The sequence below is a fragment of the Lepidochelys kempii genome, chromosome 7 (genome assembly GCF_965140265.1).
Source record: "Lepidochelys kempii isolate rLepKem1 chromosome 7, rLepKem1.hap2, whole genome shotgun sequence".
Lineage (NCBI taxonomy): Eukaryota > Metazoa > Chordata > Testudines > Cheloniidae > Lepidochelys > Lepidochelys kempii.
The window spans coordinates 1625224-1642101 of record NC_133262.1 but is presented as its reverse complement, the minus strand read 5'-3'; the positions used below and the strand labels follow the sequence as shown (position 1 = coordinate 1642101).

The following is a 16878-nucleotide window of genomic DNA, read 5'->3' as shown; positions in this document are numbered from 1 at the left end:
GCCTTGCATTTTAAAAGCAAGTGTTCAGTACCTGTATTGTTATGTGGTTCAGACCCCAGCTTTACCCTACAGCCCCATCACACTTTTATGCTCCTATTAATACTGAACCAAGATAAACAATGTGAGATTTGAAACCTCTAACTTGCTTCCTCTTCTTGGTGTTACCTGGAAATATTTTTCATTTAGCCTTTCTGTAAAATTACACAGGGCTACCTTGCTCAGACCAGTTAAAAATTATTTAATTCCAGCCTCTGCCCCAGACCCCTTGCAGTGCATCAACCCATCACTGGAAGTTGTACAGTCTCTAGTCCTGTGGCAGGAAAGCTAAATGTTTCCTTTTCTTTCTTACCACATCCCCTGCCCCCATGTGCAGCTGGGCACCTCTTCTCCGCCCTGCTTATTAAGGGGTGTCTGTTTGCTCATGCACAAGTCACATGGCTTTGTGTGCTCTGTTATGACTAAAGATACGCTTTAGTCATGGAGGTCACTGGTTCCCTGACTTTACCAGGCCTCTGTGACGTCTTCGATTTCAGTTGCCAGTGCCCACGGCTGGAGCCTGGACTGCAGCTGTGTGCCCCTGCCCCCACCGTGGTGGTGGGGTTCAGGCTGTCAGTTCTCTTGCCCCCTGTGGCAGGACTCGGGCTGTCAGTCCCCGCCCCATGGGGCTCCAGCTGTCATTCCTCCCCCGCACTACCACTTATTTTTAGTAAAAGTCACAGACAGGTCATGGGCTCCTGTGAATTTTTGTTTATTGCCCGCGACCTGTCCGTGACTTTTACTAAAAATAACCGTGACAAAATCTTAACCTTAATTATGACCTGGCCCCTGCCTCTTCTCTCTTGAGTCCCACCCTTTTTAGGCCTAGTCAGGGGAAGCAACAGTCAGGTTTTGAGTTTCTCTCACTTGGCTGCATGAAATTGCATCCGTTGGAACAGTGGTTACTTTAGGTACAGCTGTATGTGTAGCTCCGTTCCCCACCCAGGGCATTGTTTATCCTTTTATTGAGGGGATATGTTTCAACTGGGACCCTTCTTTAAAGCTTGAGCTAGAAAATTAATGGCCTGCAGGTTCTGGGTGCAAATAGTGGCAGGCATTGGCATGTTTTACTGTAGGTTTCTTTTGGCCCTGACCGTGGGTGAAAATATGAACTATGTGAAATGGTTTGAGAAACAAATTTCATAGGATTCATTTCCAGCCCAGACCACTAGCACAGAAAAGTCTGAACTGTGACCTGCATTATGGGGTGGTGTGTGTGTGAGTGCGTGCGTACTCCTAGGTGTACAAGGGGGGCTCTGGAAATATGCCTCTTGATTCTTTTTTCCTCTTTTTCAGGTGTCTCATGCAGTTGCTAAGCTTGTATTAGTTAGTTTCCACTGGCAAGTCTCAGAGATTTTGGAAAGGTAAGTGTGACTAACTTGTATGTATCCCATGCTAGTCACTTTTCACTCTCACTGTTTTGCAAATATGAACGTACCAGGATGTTTCCCACTGATATCTACACAAGAGAATGGTTGGGCCATCAGGGAGGCTGCATACTGTACCCCGGGAGTGAAGAGGAAGGCTGCATTTTGATAAGTGGATTCCCGTAGCTGACCAGCTAATGTAGGTGGAATAAAGGGGGAGAGATGATGTTTGTTTGTCCTGGAGGGCTCCCATCTCTTTAAGGGATTAAGCACTGCAAATGCATTTTGCTTTAAATTTGAATATTGAGAAAGCTGCAGCAGTAGTTGATTATAATAAAGGGAAAATTTCCTTTAGAATCTCCTCAGTTTTCTTAACCCTGTTTCTAGTAAGTTTTTCCACTGAAAGAAGAATCTGATCCCTGGCCATAAACAGGTACTGAACTAGTGACGGCTTACAAGGCAGTCATGCTTTCGAATTAAAGCTTTTTGCTCTTTCTGGATACAATTGGTGATTTTTCTGGAGAGCACTGAAAGGATGTTGAGTCAGGATATTGGGAAGTGGGATCCTGACTCAGTAGCCACTCACATAGTACTGAACAATTCTTATAGCAGATCAACAAGCTGCAAAGGCAGAGTGTAAATTCTGTCCAAACCCATCTGAGAAGCACATGCCAGCGGCCAGTGCCTCTTTGCATCTCCTTCTGGCTGGTCCAGAAATAGTAAGAGTGACTCTGCCCCACAAGTCCCTGTTAGCAATCAACCCCTTCCAGAGAGGGTGGGGGAAATGCAGTTTCCTGAATGGCCATGGGTCATGACTCTTTATCTGATGTGTAGTGCACATTGACTGAGCAAGCAAGCAAGCTTCCCATGGCACATAGCTGGTCCCCAAAGAGTCTAGAACAGGGGTCAGCAACGTTTCAGAAGCGGTGTGCCGAGTCTTCATTTATTCACTCTAATTTAAGGTTTTGCGTGCCGGGCTAATACATTTTAACATTTTTAAAAGGTCTCACTCTATAAGTCTACATTACGTAACTAAACTGTTGTATGTAAAGTAAACAAGGTTTTAAAAATGTTTAAGAAGCTTCATTTAAAATTCAATTAAAATGCAGATCTTATCAGTTTAGTGCAGTGGTTCTTAACCTGGGCTGCACGCTCCCCCTTGGGGTGCGAGATGCCCTTTCTGGGGCTGCGAGACAGGCAAGATTTTTTTTTTAGAAGGTAAATCATCAGAAACCCAAATTAAGAACAGGCACATAAGTACAACTACTTTGTTTCATCAAACCTATGTATTTATTAACATTATTTGTATATTACAGTAATCGTTAAAAAATGTATAAAGTTTTTAAGTTTTCAACTTTTTAAGCTAATTGTAGTGTAATTTTTGAAAAGGGGTGAGAGAACATATTTTGAGAACTCCAGAACATCAGCCGGCTGAGCGGTGATGGGTGTAGTGTATTAAATTGCTCCCCATAGGAATGTGCTACTTACGGTGTACTACTTATGGCTGCCAGTCCTGGTGCTCTGAGTGGCATGGTAAGGGGACGGGGAACAGGGGTGGTTGGGTAGATGTGGGAGTCCCAGGGGGCCTGTCAGTGGTGTGGATACGGGTTGGGGCAGTCAGGGGACAGGGAGAAGGGGGGCTTGGATGGGGGGAGGTCTGGGGGGCAGATGGGGTGGGGGGTCCCAGGAGGGGGCAGTCAGGAGACAAGGAGCAGAGGGGGTTGGATGGGGTGGAGGGTTCTGAGGGGGGCAGTCAGGGGGTGGGGGTCCTGGGAGGGGGTGGTCAGGGGACAAGGAGCGGGGGGGTTTGGATAGGTCAGGGGTTATAAGGGGGGCAGTCAGGGGGCGGGAAGTGGGCCGGCTGTTTGGGGAGGCACAGCCTTCCCTACCCCGGTGTAGTGTATTAAATTTCTCCCCGTAGGAATGTGTTACTTACAGTGTACTACTTACGGCTGCCAGTCGTGGTGCTCTGCAAGCAGCACGTTCCTACGGGGAAAAATTTAATACACTACACCGGCGGACAGAATCCCAGACTGGAGGCAGGCTGAGCAGCTCAGCCTGCTGCCAGTCTGGGGTTCTGTCCGCCAGCTCCTGCCAGCCAGGGTCCCGGCCGCCGGCCCCACTCAGCCCACTGCCGGCCCGGGGTTCTGTTCACCCAGGCCGGCAGTCGGCTGAGCGGGGGCGGCAGCCGGAACCCCGGCTGGCAGCCGTGTGCCACGGGTTGCCGACCCCTGGTAGAAACTAGCTCCAGAAGGTGGGATTTCTGCATGGGAGCCACTGCTCTTCTGCAATGTAAGTGGTCAGATCTGGAACAGGAGTACATTGGGGAGGGGCTTTATTTTTAAAATTGCAACATTACAGATTGTTTGTTAGTGCATCTGGTGCTCAAGCTAATGTCAAACTTCCATTTTCCTTCCTGAGCTGCACTTGTTATAAATTCAGTGGTGGCTCCTAATTTAAATCTCTAAAAGTTGTGGAGTGAGAAGAAGAGGGGGTTTACCTATCCCACAGTGAATAGAAATGACTTAGATTTAATTCAGTGATGCGTACATCCATGGTGAAAACCTTCCTCTGCAGTGTTGGAAACCCCAAACAGCAACATGTGGCTACTTCTAATGCTGCTTATTTCTTATTTGGTGTTCTTAGGGGGTGGGGGGCTCTGATACAATTGCATAAATACTTAGCTAGATAATGTATTGGAATCAAAGCGAGACCAAACTGTCCAAACTGAAGTGTGAAATGTCAGCAGCCTTTGCTGAAAGGGGATTTAGATTAGGAAAATCCTGTTGGTCTATCCTAAGAATATACGGGAAATCTAGTTCACATTTGGATTAAACATCACGCTGGGCTGATTTAAGTCAAAGTGATTTAAATCAGAAAGCGGGAAATGGTCATTTAAATAATGGATTTTAAGCTCATTTTGCATGTGTACTTCCGTTATTTTCCTAAAAAGTTGGTTCTCACTAGTTGTTAACCATTAAAATGTGATGATTTGCAACTAAATACAACCTTTACACTAATTTGTGCTGCTTTTTGCTAATCAGGAGGATACACTGGCAATTTTTAAATCCAGATTGGATATTTTTCTAAAATATCTGCTCTAGGAATTATTTCTGGGAAGTTCTATAACCTGTGCTATGCAGGAGGTCACGCTGGCTAACCACAGTGGTCCCTTTTGATCTTTGAATCTGAGATTTATTTAAGCAATTTAGCTTCTTTCTTAGTGAGATTCTTAATTTTTGCATTTTTATTATGGTAAATGATGCATTTCTTATTTAAACTAATTTTTTACTTTTGATTTTTGTCAAGCTTTTTGGATGGGAATTCAATTACAAATGCACCATACCAGCATTTTAAAAAAAATAGTTAAATAAAATTACCTAAAATGTGCTGCATACATAAGAAAAAAGTTTATCAAAACAGGTTTTTCATTTACGACTGATTTATTAAAGGAAATAATATCTATAGTTAGTGAATTGAACTGATTGTTTCTGGGCACCATTTCCTTCAGGATTTTAGAATTAGTAAACCTCACCACCTTATACCTGTTTTTTTTATTCAGCGATTTGAACAGGAAAACAAGCTTTCCTTCTTTTCAGCTTGCCATTAGTTTCTTAGCTTTGAATCAACTAGTCACTGAACTGAACTAGTTGAATAAACTGAAATGAAGAAAATATTCTCTCTACACCAACAGAAGGAACTGCTGTTAAAAGTTGGGTTAGTGCTTAAACTGTGGTTCCAAGGTGCTTAAGCGGTGACTTCCACCAGTTCAATAGTTTGACTTTCTTTAAAATTTCTGTAGCAAACATGTCACGCTTAATATTTTTAAAATTTAAATTATTTTCTTTTTATTAAGTAAAGGCCTGTTTAATTTCAAATTTAATTTTAAATAGGTTTTTTTTTAAATAAAACTGTATTTAATATAACCTTAAAAAACTCACAGATAGGTCCAGTTTTTTATTAAAAACAATTTTTATCCACCCTGTTAACCATAGTCACTATTTTTTGAACAGTGCTAGTTTAGGGTTGCCCGGTTTTTGACCGGAATACCTGTCAAAAAGGGACCTTGGCAGCTCCGGTCACCATTGCTGACCGGGCCGTTAAAAGTCTGGGCTAAGGCAGTGGCTCTGCATGGCTCCCGGAAGCATTGGCATGTCCCCCCTCCAGCCCCTACACGTAGGGGCAGCCAGGGGCTCCATGTGCTGCCCCCACCCCAAGCCCCGGTTCCACAGATCCCATTGGCTGAGAACCGCGGCCAATGGGAGCTGCAGGGACAGCGCCTGTAAATGGGGCAATGCACAGAGCTGCCCAGCCACGCCTCTGCATAGGAGCCGAAGGGGGGACGTGCCGTTGCTTCCAGGAACCGCTTGAGGTAAGCGCCACCTGGAGCCTGCACCCTTCACCCCTTCCCGCGCCCCAACCCCCCTGCCCCAGCCCTGTTCCCCCTCCCGCCCTCCAAACCCCTCGGTACCAGCCCAGAGCACCCTCCTGCACGCCAAACCTCTCCTCCCCAGTCCCATCCCAGAGCCTGCACCCCCAGCCGGAGCCCTCACCCACCCGACCCCCCCTGCACACCAACCCCCAGCCCAGAACCCCCTTCCCGCACCCTGACCCCCTAATTTCTGGTCCCAGCCACAGAGCCCGTACTCCCTCCTGCACCTTAACCCCCTGCCTCAGCCTTGAGCCCCCTTCTATACTCTGGACACCTCAGCTCCACCCCCCCAGCCCGGAGCCCCCTCCTGCAACCCAAACCCCTCATCCCTGGCCCCACCCCAGAGCCCGCACCCCCAGCCAGACCCCTCATGCCCTCTCGCATCCCAACCCATTGCCTCAGCCCAGAACCCCCTCCCACCTCCTGTACTCCTCATTTCTGACCCCACTCCAGAGCCCTCACCCCTTCCTGCACCCCAACCCCCTGAACCAGCCTGGTGAAAATGAGCGAGTGAGTGAGGGTGGGGAGAGCGAAGGACAGAGGGAGGGGCAATGGAGTGAGTGGGGGCAGGGCCTCTGGTTTTGTGCTAGTAGAAAGTTGGCAACTTATGCTAGTTATGTCCAGAAAAGGAGGGTTTTATTAGCAAGAGTTCACTTTGCTGCATCAAGGGCCTCCATGAAGAATGGACTTAGACTTTCCTTGATCAAGTATCTTCTGCAACTCCACTCCAGTTCAACCAGAAGCTACTCTTCATTAGTGGCAAAATGGTTCTTGTAAAATCAAAATGCATTTTGGTGCACGCGTTTAATTCTTAAATTCACCCTTCCAGGCACAAGTCTAATTCTGCCCAGTTGCTAGTGGAAGCACGAGTTCAACCCACCTCATCCAGACATGTAAGTAACTGGCTACTTCAGTCTGCACCACCCCATTCTAGGGTCACCTTACTCATTGCCTGGCCAGCCTCACACTAACATTTTGTGCAGACTTAGTGTTTTAAACCGTAACCCGATAACTCCTGCTGCTGTTTTACAGTGAGCCAAGATGTCTCTGGCACTTACATATAAGCCTTCATATGGCGTGGCAGTTAATGTACATGAATAACCTCTACAGATGAGTAAATCACTGTAGCTCTTCAAGAGCAAGTTAGATAAAACATGGGAGTGAGTAGTTCTGCAGAATTCACACGGCCCAAGATGGCTCTTTGGGTCTTGCTCTCTGTTTGTTTGTTTCTAAAAGAGGTCTTAGGAGAACTAGGGGTTGATAGAGAAAATAAGGCCTATTTGTTACTGAAATTGGGTGTTGTCCTGAGGTGGCTGCATTGCTGTGCTTGAGGATGTTGAGGCCAATCTACAAAGGATGCTTCTTCCCAACCAGTTTCATAATGACCTTTGAACCCACAGTTTAGGTTTTGCAGCAGTGAAGAGTCTTTGGAAACTTGCCTCTCAGTTAGAAGCTTCCTACTGCATGTTTACAGGATTCATTTGCTGTGGGTGTTGCAATCCAATGGGTTATGTTACAAATAGTTGTTCTGGGAATGGATTGTGACTTGTCAGAAGCTGGATTATAGAATATTGGATCTAGAGGAGGCTGATTTTTTACAATGGGTAGTTGCTGTTGCATCTGAGTCAACTTGCAGCTAGTTGATGAAGAAGAAAAAGAAAAACGCTAAATGTGGAAGGCTGCATGGATTTAAAATAAACTCTCTAGCATATTTGGGTTCCAGATTAACTTAATCTTTATTACTCCACATGTTATGAAATGGGCCCTGAGCACTTATGAACTTTATCTAGTTTTCTTGTATTTGCTTTCATCTAGGTGCCCTCCTCTGAAATGGTGTTCTGTACCTTTGGGAGGAAGGGTGAGGTCGTTAAGGCATTGGATTAGGACTTGAAAAATCTGGGTCTAGTTCCTAGCTCTGCTACGTGCTTTGTTGGGGCAAGTCACTCTGCTTCAGTTCCCTCTACAGGAGAATTATAGTTGAAACTTTTCTAGAGAGACAGTTAGCTAGAACTGGGGAAACTGCCTGCTGCCCAAATAAATGTTTTCTTGATCTAGGCAATAAGTGATCCCTAACGCTGTTAGAGAACTCTTTTCAGCAACAATAGGAATAGGTCTCTTAGAACAAAGATGCTCCTACCGTGGCAGACGATGATGCTACAACAGAGTTATACTCCTAGTGTGGACAGGCCCTTGCACTGTCGTTCAGCAGTGGCTGTGTTCTAAGAGTGCATAGGCAGGCCTGGGAGATGAGTTATCCCATGCAGGTTTCTCTAACACCTTAAAGCTTTAGTACCTTCCAGAAAGGGATTTGCATTATGGCTTCAGTCTGAAAGGGACAAATGGGTATATAAACTTTTGCTTCCGGATGTGGAGGCAGAATCTAGCTGTAGGTGGTCCTCTGTTAACCTACTTCCCCTTCAGCTTGTATGGGTGAGATGAAACAGAACAGGAGTGGCTAAGGGCTGCATCTGTTGTTTAGTGGCTTGTTCTTCACGACCACATGGGAGATCCAGATTGTTTCCTAATGACTTGCTTCCTGGGCCAGCAGGGCCTGGGAGTAACAATAACTTTGCAATGAATACTGCCCATTCCTCCTCAGCCAGAAGGATGGTGTCTGCTGTGCAATATGTGGCACAAGTGAAGGTGAAGAGATAGGAGAGGTTCCTTGAACTTCACAGTGGTCTGGGATCTGCTTTCCCTCCCCACAAACACTGATGTGCATAAAGGTGCTACATTCGCTTGCATCATTTGTCATCTGAAATTGCTGTCCAGCTGCACAGACACTGATAGGTGAGTTCCCAGAACGACTGCTTCCTGGGATCTAGCCAGACAGTGAATGAACGAGTCCCTTTTGAATTGACCTTTGCTAACAAGGTAGATGGAAAAACTAACCGAAGAAAGAAATAATGCAATGGTGTATTTCAAAGGGATGGTTAATCTGCATTTGGTAGCGGGACAAGGATAGAGACCAGAAAAACAAATCTCCTTGTGGGTAATACACCAGATCCAACTCTGAGGCAGTCCAGTGACTGGGATGAGGAAAGTGAAAGACTTGTCTGTTGTCCTCTGACACTTAAAAGGCTCCTAAAAAGAACTAATTGGTGAAGCAGCATGCGCCTTTCCTAGATGGCTCCTTCTCCCAGCCTCTGATGAGCTGAAGCCAAGGGCAGTCTGAATTAGGTGAAGGTGAGTCTGTCCTGGGGTAAAGTTTTAGAGACAACACTGGGCTCCTTCCACAACAGTGCCATGTAAGGGCTGGTGAGGGTCATTTTGGGCTTACAGGGCCAGAAGAGCTAAGTGGTGCCAGGAACCATTTCAGCCCAACTCTGATTTGCACCTCTCTTTCAGACAATGGTACATTCCTCCCATCACTGTGCAGTGTGTATGCAGTTTGTCCGAAAGGAGAACTTACTCTCTCTGGCTTGTCAGCACCAGTTTTGCCGTAGCTGCTGGGAGCAGCATTGTACAGTACTCGTCAAGGATGGTGTCGGAGTTGGTGAGTTCAAGGCAGATGCTTTGGGTTTTTATTTGATGCATTGACCTCCTCACCTCCTCCCCCATTCCTCAAGGCGGCTGGACCAGTCACTTTAATGTCTTAATATTGAGAAAATGAAGCATGCAATTGGTCTGTATGGAAAATCAGTGCGTTAAATATTTAAACTGGCTGCTGGTTTGGACTGAATCCATAATTGCCAGGATCTCTGTAATCTTAGCCTGGTCCCTAGAGGATGCCGTTGCCTCCCAACAAGTAACTATAAATCACCGCTCCTGTGTACTTAAGTACATTTGTATATACTGATGTATTTTGAAGTGCTCTATATACTTCTAATTAAGTACTTTAAAGAGTCTGTACTTAGCACTTGGATTTAAGTACATTTTAAAGGTACTTCAAGCATACATAACTTTTTCCTAATCTGCAACTACTTCTTCAAAACAGTGTTTGTTTTTAAAAAAAATCACATCTCTCCCAACTGTCCTGGATTCTGACAGGCCCAGGACCCGTTGCCCTGACTCGGGACCTTCAGGCTCTGAGTTCTGACTGCCCAGGCTTTGTTCTGTTGGCCTGGCTGGCGCAGCAGCCAAGGAGTGTAGTGGCCCCACCACTTCACTTCTGATAGGTCACTGCAGCTGGCATCAGGGAGACTCACTGCCTGGCCCAGCCCAGCAGGGGCGGGGAGACACATACCTCTCAATGTCCTGCACAGACAGAACAGGACCAATACCTGCATCCCCTGCAGGGTGGTATAGAAAATGCTTACCACCCCCCTGGGCATGCTCCAACACTGCAGGGTTGTTGGGAAATTGGGGATATTTTTTCATGGTTATTCCTTGGCTATTTATATATATGAATACAACTTCATTGTTGCTGTTTTTTCTCTTCCACTCAGTGCTTACATCATTTAAGTAGTTGTCCATAAATTGACTTAACAATTGCAGGGAATTCAGGAGTTGGAAGTTCTTGTTCTTTTACTTATGTATTTATAAGTACTATTTCCACAGCATATGTGTACTTAAAAGTACTTCTGAAATGGTGTATTTAGCACTTATAAAAAGGACTTAAATATCAGTACTTTTGGCAACACTGCTATAAATTGGACACAGCTTTTGGTCTATATTCTCTTTCTCTCTTGCTTCATCTTTCTGATCCTGCCAGGCTGTGATCACAGGTCACTGTTGTATTAATTTAGGTGGAATATATGGTCCCAAAGAGGTAAAGGCGTTATCATGACCTTGTAAATGTCTAACATTAAACAGTTTTAAACAAGGTTCGGGATTTAGAATACAGAGACCTCAACCTGCCTACTTAGTACCATGGCACAGACATCATTAAAAATCTCTTTAGCCCTTTATTAAAAATACGGGTGAGAGGGACAAAACAGTTAAAGCATTTGAAATGTAAAATATTAAGTAAGGCTTTCATCTTAACATCTTACCCTTTCCCCTTAGTTGGACCGTCCTTTAGAGGGGGAAAAACCCACATTTGAATCTCTCTTGAATGGTAATAACTATCCTTTTGGGGGAAAAGAGAAAAGTTAGTTAAGATGGGCTGGAGCAGTTGTTAAAATCTGCTCCCGTTTTCTAGAAGATGAAATAAGATGAACACACATGAAAGGGGAAGAGAAAAGAACAGCAAAGGTAGAAAATGCAACTTCTGCCTCTGATATGGACTCACTTGCAGTCTCACTGCTGGAAGAACGTAGGCATACGTGTGATCTTATCAGCAAGCCTGAGACCTGGCAAACTTGTATCAGCGTTGGGCTGTTTTAAGATATTACATTTAGCTGTCTCTTTCTGGACAGTGGCTTACAGCAGTATAGCAAAATACATAGTCTTGGCCAACTAAGCCAGACTCTTGTAAACAGAAGGAAAAAATTAGAGGGATAGGAAGGACAAGAAATAAAGTGGGGAAGGAAAAACACACAAAGGGGGGTGGGAATGTGGCACAGTTTCACATCCCAGGTGGTGGTATGGATTTAGCTTGAGCTGGTAGAGGTGGTGAATGTCATTTGGCTCCCCCTAATGTGGTCTGGCCTGGCCAGGACATCTTTCAGGATTAGGATGAAGAAGGCTCAAGGTGCAGGTGGCAACCAGGATAGTGAAGCTTGCTCCTTCCCTTTCTCTTGTCTTTCAGCCAGCCAGCATTGTGGTAGCCAGCTTGCTTCCCCCAGGGTCTCTTTTTGAGGGCTCCAAAAGGGACTGATGAGTGGAATAGCCCATCCTCTCGTTAAGTTGTCCATCACTTAGGCATAATTACTGTCCCACCAATTTTGGTTCATTGACTCCCAGACTCACATTGTTCTCGTTTTTCTAGGCGTGACCTTAACACAGTCCTGGAATTATGTTAGGAGAACTTTTTGTTTGTACTAATTCCGTTTTTCTGTCTACTTTTTGCACCTTTTTCCACCAACATTTATTTTTATAGGTTACTATGACATTTTATGAACTTTCACTCACTCCTTACAGCTGAACTCACAAGTAGGGGAAACTTGTAGGCCTGGTTATGACATCATCACTGAGGTGTTTGAAGCTGCAAGACTGTGTTTAAAGGTTGCAGTTCTCCATGAGCACTTTGGCCTCGATGTCCATTGGCAGTTGAGTGTCTAGGTATCTTTGAGTGTATTTCCACAGGCCCCCTGTGTGTTGGTGGAAGCCATCAGTAGCCATTGCTACTGCAGGTTGACTGACTTCTCACCTGACCTTCAGTTGCACAGCAGTAACTTCACACTTATAGGTGTTTTGACCGGTGAAACTGGGACTGCCCCAGATGCTCTTGCCTCCATCATCTTCCACTGAAAGCAGCTGGACTCCAGCTTTTCAGCAGCCCTGATAAATGTAACTGTTGTATCACTTGTATCAGAACAATTAATTGCACCTGAGAAGCTGTGTTGGGAACAGCACGTCTCTGATCTGCGTGCATTAGTTCCTCAGTTCATATTGCACTGTGCAGCAACTGGCCTCTTGTTTTAATAGGGGTCTCCTGCATGGCTCAGGACTGTCCACTTCGGACACCAGAAGACTTTGTGTTTCCACTGCTGCCTAGCGAGGAGCTGAAAGACAAATATCGGCGCTACCTCTTCAGGGATTACGTGGAGGTATTTTCTGCTTCATGTTCCTGTAGGTCTTTGCCATGACCATTCCCAGTAGTCAGATATTTGGGCCAAGATTTTCAAATGTGACCCGTTTGGGAGCTTCATTTTTTAGGGCCCAACTTGAGACCTCTTAAAAGGGCTTGTGTTTTTCCCAAAGTGCTGAGCACCCTCCCCTTGCAAAATAGGACCCTGTAATGCAGGGGTTCTCAAGACAAATTATTTGGTGGCCTCAGAGTGTGGCCACCAACTCTTGCTTGTGGCCACTCTTGCACTTTTTCCTAAAATATTTAAGTAGATTTAAGAAAAAGAAATAAATATGCACATACACATATCCAAATCACTGTAATGTATTTATTGCTAGCTACTAAGTCTGTTGTGAAAAGTGATATTAACAAACTGTCAAGGTTCCTTCCCCACTCTGAACTCTAGGGTACAGATGTGGGGACCTGCATGAAAGACCTCCTAAGCTTATTCTTACCAGCTTAGGTTAAAACTTCCTCAAGGTACAAACTTTTTTACCTTTTTGTCCTTGGACCTTATGCTGCCACCACCAAGCATGTTAAACAAAGAACCGGGAAAGAGCCCACTTGGAGACATCTTCCCCCCAAAAATATCCCCCCAAGCCCTACACCCCCTTTCCTGGGGAAGGCTTGATAAAAATCCTCACCAATTTGTACAGGTGAACACAGACCCAAACCCTTGGATCTTAAGAACAATGAAAGGCAATCAGGTTCTTAAAAGAGAATTTTAATTAAAGAAAAAGTAAAAGAAAAACCTCTGTAAAATCAGGAAGGGAAATACCTTACAGGGTAATCAGATTCAAAACATAGAGAATCTCTCTAGGCAAAACTTTAAGTTACAAAAAGACACAAAAACAGGAATATACAATCCATTCAGCACAGCTTATTTTATCAGCCATTTAAACAAAACAGAATCTAACGCATTTCTAGCTAGATTGCTTACTGACTTTTTACAGGAGTTCTGGCCTGCATTCCTACTCTGGTCCCAGCAAAAGCATCTCACACACACAGACAGAACCTTTGTCGTCCCCCCCCAGCTTTGAAAGTAACTTGTCTCCTCATTGGTCATTTTGGTCAGGTGCCAGCAAGGTTATCTTAGCTTCTTAACCCTTTACAGGTGAAAGGGTTTTGTCTCTGGCCAGGAGGGATTTTATAGTTCTGTATACAGAAAGGTGGTTACCCTTCCCTTTATATTTATGACACAAACATACAAGTATTGTTTTTCACAGCAGAATTACTCAGCCCTGGCAAGTCTGGGGACAAATTAAGCCCGGGATGGGAGGTCAGGGGAGGCAGAAGGGGCCAGGGTGATGGGAGTAGAGAGGTGGGTGGCCGGGGAGGCAGTGGGGATCTGTGGCTAGAGGACAGAGCCCGAAGCCATGCAGCTGGAACCTGGGACCCACCACCGCGTAGCCGGAGCCCAGGACTGGAGCCTGAAGCCCTGCCACCCCAGGGCCGAAGTCCAAAGCCTGAGCCCCGCTGCCTCTCGGAAGATGGGGAATTCACTGGCTGCCTGGTCCTCCCGCATTGTGCCCATGGTGTTTCCAGAGGGGGGCAGTACCCAACTCCTGCTCGCAGCCCCAGGAACCATCACAAAGATGGTGCATCCAGGAGCACCAGGGAGTGGGAGGGGCCTCTGCTTTGCTCCTCCCCACCCCCAATCACAGCACAGGAGGCTGTGGCTCCAAGAAAAGCCCCTGGTGGCCACATTTGAGAAATGTTGGTGTAAAGTGTCCCACCCTAGCTGGGCACCCAAAATCACTAGTGACTTGTAAAATATTGATCTTGATGTCTGGGCTTCTTGATGATGCCTCTCTAGAGAGTTCAGGGGCTAGAGATGCAGTAGCAGCTGCAGGATTGTAGCTGCCAGGCATGTTGTCTGTGGCTTGTGTTGTGGTGCAGGGCTCACTGTCCGAGTTCTCACATGATTTGCCAGAGTAAATCTTGCTCTAATGTCATCCCAGTGACTCCAGCTGGTGCTTGGCCCATATCTTGAAGCCAAGTGCTCTAGTGTTAGAGTGGAGAACTTAAGCTGAATGGTAAATATTGGTGCAAGACCAAGAAATATTTTTAGGTAGCTACAGACTTGCCCCTCATCCTGATGCAGCTGAGGTCACTATTATACAGCATTCTTTGTACGTGCCTTCGCTCTGCAAAGCTTCATGAGTCACATCTAAGCTAGAGAGAACAAGAATGTTTAAGGCAAGATTTCGAGGAAGTAACTCAGTGACTTGGACGGAGAAAGAAGTACTCTAGATGCCTGGTGCCGTGTGGGCAAATGACACCCTCTCCCCAGCAACTGTAGGGAGTCACAGGGAGGGGACAGACTAGCCATAATTGAGTAGCGGAGTCTGTGCCCTGGGGCAGCAAGGGGGTGGAATATGAGGTGTGGGGGAAGGAGTTCAAGTAGAGTGAGATTCAAGATCTGTCTGGAGTTTCTCATCATGGTCTCCTGACGTTATGGATGGGATCTTGAATTTCCTCATTTCATGACTAACCAGTGCAACCTCAACTTTGAACAAATGCAAAATATAAAGCCTCCAAATCTTTTGTTGGAACAAGCACTTAACTAATTAACCTCCTCTGCATGTAGAAGAAATTGATTGCCCACTGTTGGACATCTTCTGGTGGCTCTTTCCATTGACTTCTCCAGATCTAAGAACTATGGATTCACATTAACAAAAGGCGGGACTTTTACTCACTAAGAATGGAGATCAATATTCTCCCATGCCTATTGCTAACCTTGCCACTCGGTGTATTTGCAGAGCCATTACCAGCTGCAGCTGTGTCCCGGTGCAGACTGCCCCATGGTCATACAGGTACAGGAGCCCAAAGCTCGGCGAGTGCAGTGCAATCGATGCAACGAAGTTTTCTGGTAAGGAAGTCAAAGGCTTAAAGGCTATGAGGAAAGCATGTGGCACAGGCATATGCTCTCCTTAAGGTCACTTCATTTGAGAACAGGTCTAGTGTGTCGAAGCATTACAACTGCATTACTAGGGTTGTTTGTAACTTGAGCCATCTGTGTAATAAGGGTGTAGGCTGGGGCCTGCCTTTCAGTGGTGGTCAGTTCTTGCTGAACTCAATGGAAGCTGTGGGTTCTGAGCGCCTCTGAAAATTGGGCCCTTAGTAATCAAGGAAAACAAGTCTCGTCTAGTTTCGTCTGTAGCTTGGATTATCTACCAATTATGGTACAAGCATTGGTGAGTGATTTTGGGTACAAAGCCTTAATGACTGCTACTGCTGGGGCCTGTCTGCTTCCTGTGTTTGTATATTTATTTCTGAGCGTTCCTGTTCCCGGAGTCTCTAGTGCATTCCCAGTATCCAGAGAACCACAAAGCCAAGGGACTCCGATATCCTAACTACACACACAGGCTTCCATGGTGTGAGTGCTCCTAAATTTGCATAGAAACAGAGCGTACCATTCAGATAAGATGTCAGTTGATTTCTGTATGTGAAGTCTAGAATACTGTATCTTTAAACCTCTATGTGTGTGAGGTCCTCTCCAGCATAAGAATAAACTTCCACAGGATAGGAAAGCTAATGGTGCTTTCCTGGCTTGCAATGTCCACGAGAGGAGTAACAGAAGTGGGAGTAACATTGAAAGGGTTGCTGCTGGAGTATCTTCTGACACCCCCTACTCAAAAGGTCTAGCTGCATCTTGAGTGTCCCAGGGACAGTAATATACATGGGTTAGTAACCAAGCCTCCCAGTAGTTTCATGCAATTAACCCTGAACAGAAGCCTATTTGGAATTTATCTGGGATGACATAGGCTTGCTCCCGTTCTCTTAAAAGTGATGCTGGGGCTCCAGGGAAAAGATGATGGTGGCTCATCAGGCAGCCAGATGCTCACTTGTCTGAGAGGGAGCCCTGTAGTCACTGCCATTCAGAAGAGAGGTACTGAGGGGGGAGGGATAGCCCAGTGGTTTGAGCATTGGCCTGCTAAACCCAGGGTTGTGAGTTCAGTCCTTGACGGGCCATTTAGGGATCTGGGGCAAAAATTGGGGATTGGTCCTGCTTTGAGTAGATGACCTCCTGAGGTCTCTTCCAACCCTGATATTCTATGATATGTTAGAGTTTCAGGAGAAGGAAATGATCCTTCCCAGAAGGACCTGGCAGGAGTTCTAAAGGTTGAACACAGGCCCTCTCATTGTGGTATTTAGGAATGAACTGCTTTTTTCCTTGCACCTGTTTCCCATCCAGATCCTGGTTGTAAGGAAAGATTGACTTCTTGGTTATTAACACAATGTATTAACTCTCCTGAACACTGGAATTTCTTTCTCTTCCTGTTAAGTTTCAAGTGTCGGCAGATGTACCACGCTCCCACAGACTGTGCCACCATCCGGAAATGGCTCACCAAGTGTGCAGATGACTCTGAAACAGCCAACTACATCAGTGCTCACACTAAAGATGTAAGGGAGAGTGCCTCAACATT

The 16878-nt window shown here is 45.7% G+C and overlaps 1 protein-coding gene across 7 annotated transcripts in view; it reads left to right on the top strand.

The window, feature by feature from the left end:
* Window positions 1-16878, top strand: part of ARIH2 (ariadne RBR E3 ubiquitin protein ligase 2) — a 55266-nt gene that overhangs the window by 24642 nt on the left and 13746 nt on the right. For all 7 annotated transcript variants that reach the window (XR_012159737.1, XR_012159736.1, XM_073350882.1 and 4 more), the window contains exons 3-8: window positions 1333-1400; window positions 6665-6728; window positions 9184-9331; window positions 12307-12428; window positions 15211-15320; window positions 16738-16855. Coding sequence is in view for 5 of the 7 variants with exons in the window: in XM_073350882.1 (XP_073206983.1) it covers window positions 1333-1400; window positions 6665-6728; window positions 9184-9331; window positions 12307-12428; window positions 15211-15320; window positions 16738-16855 (630 nt within the window). In the remaining 2 variants the exon portion in view is untranslated. The remainder of the gene's footprint in view (window positions 1-1332; window positions 1401-6664; window positions 6729-9183; window positions 9332-12306; window positions 12429-15210; window positions 15321-16737; window positions 16856-16878) is intronic.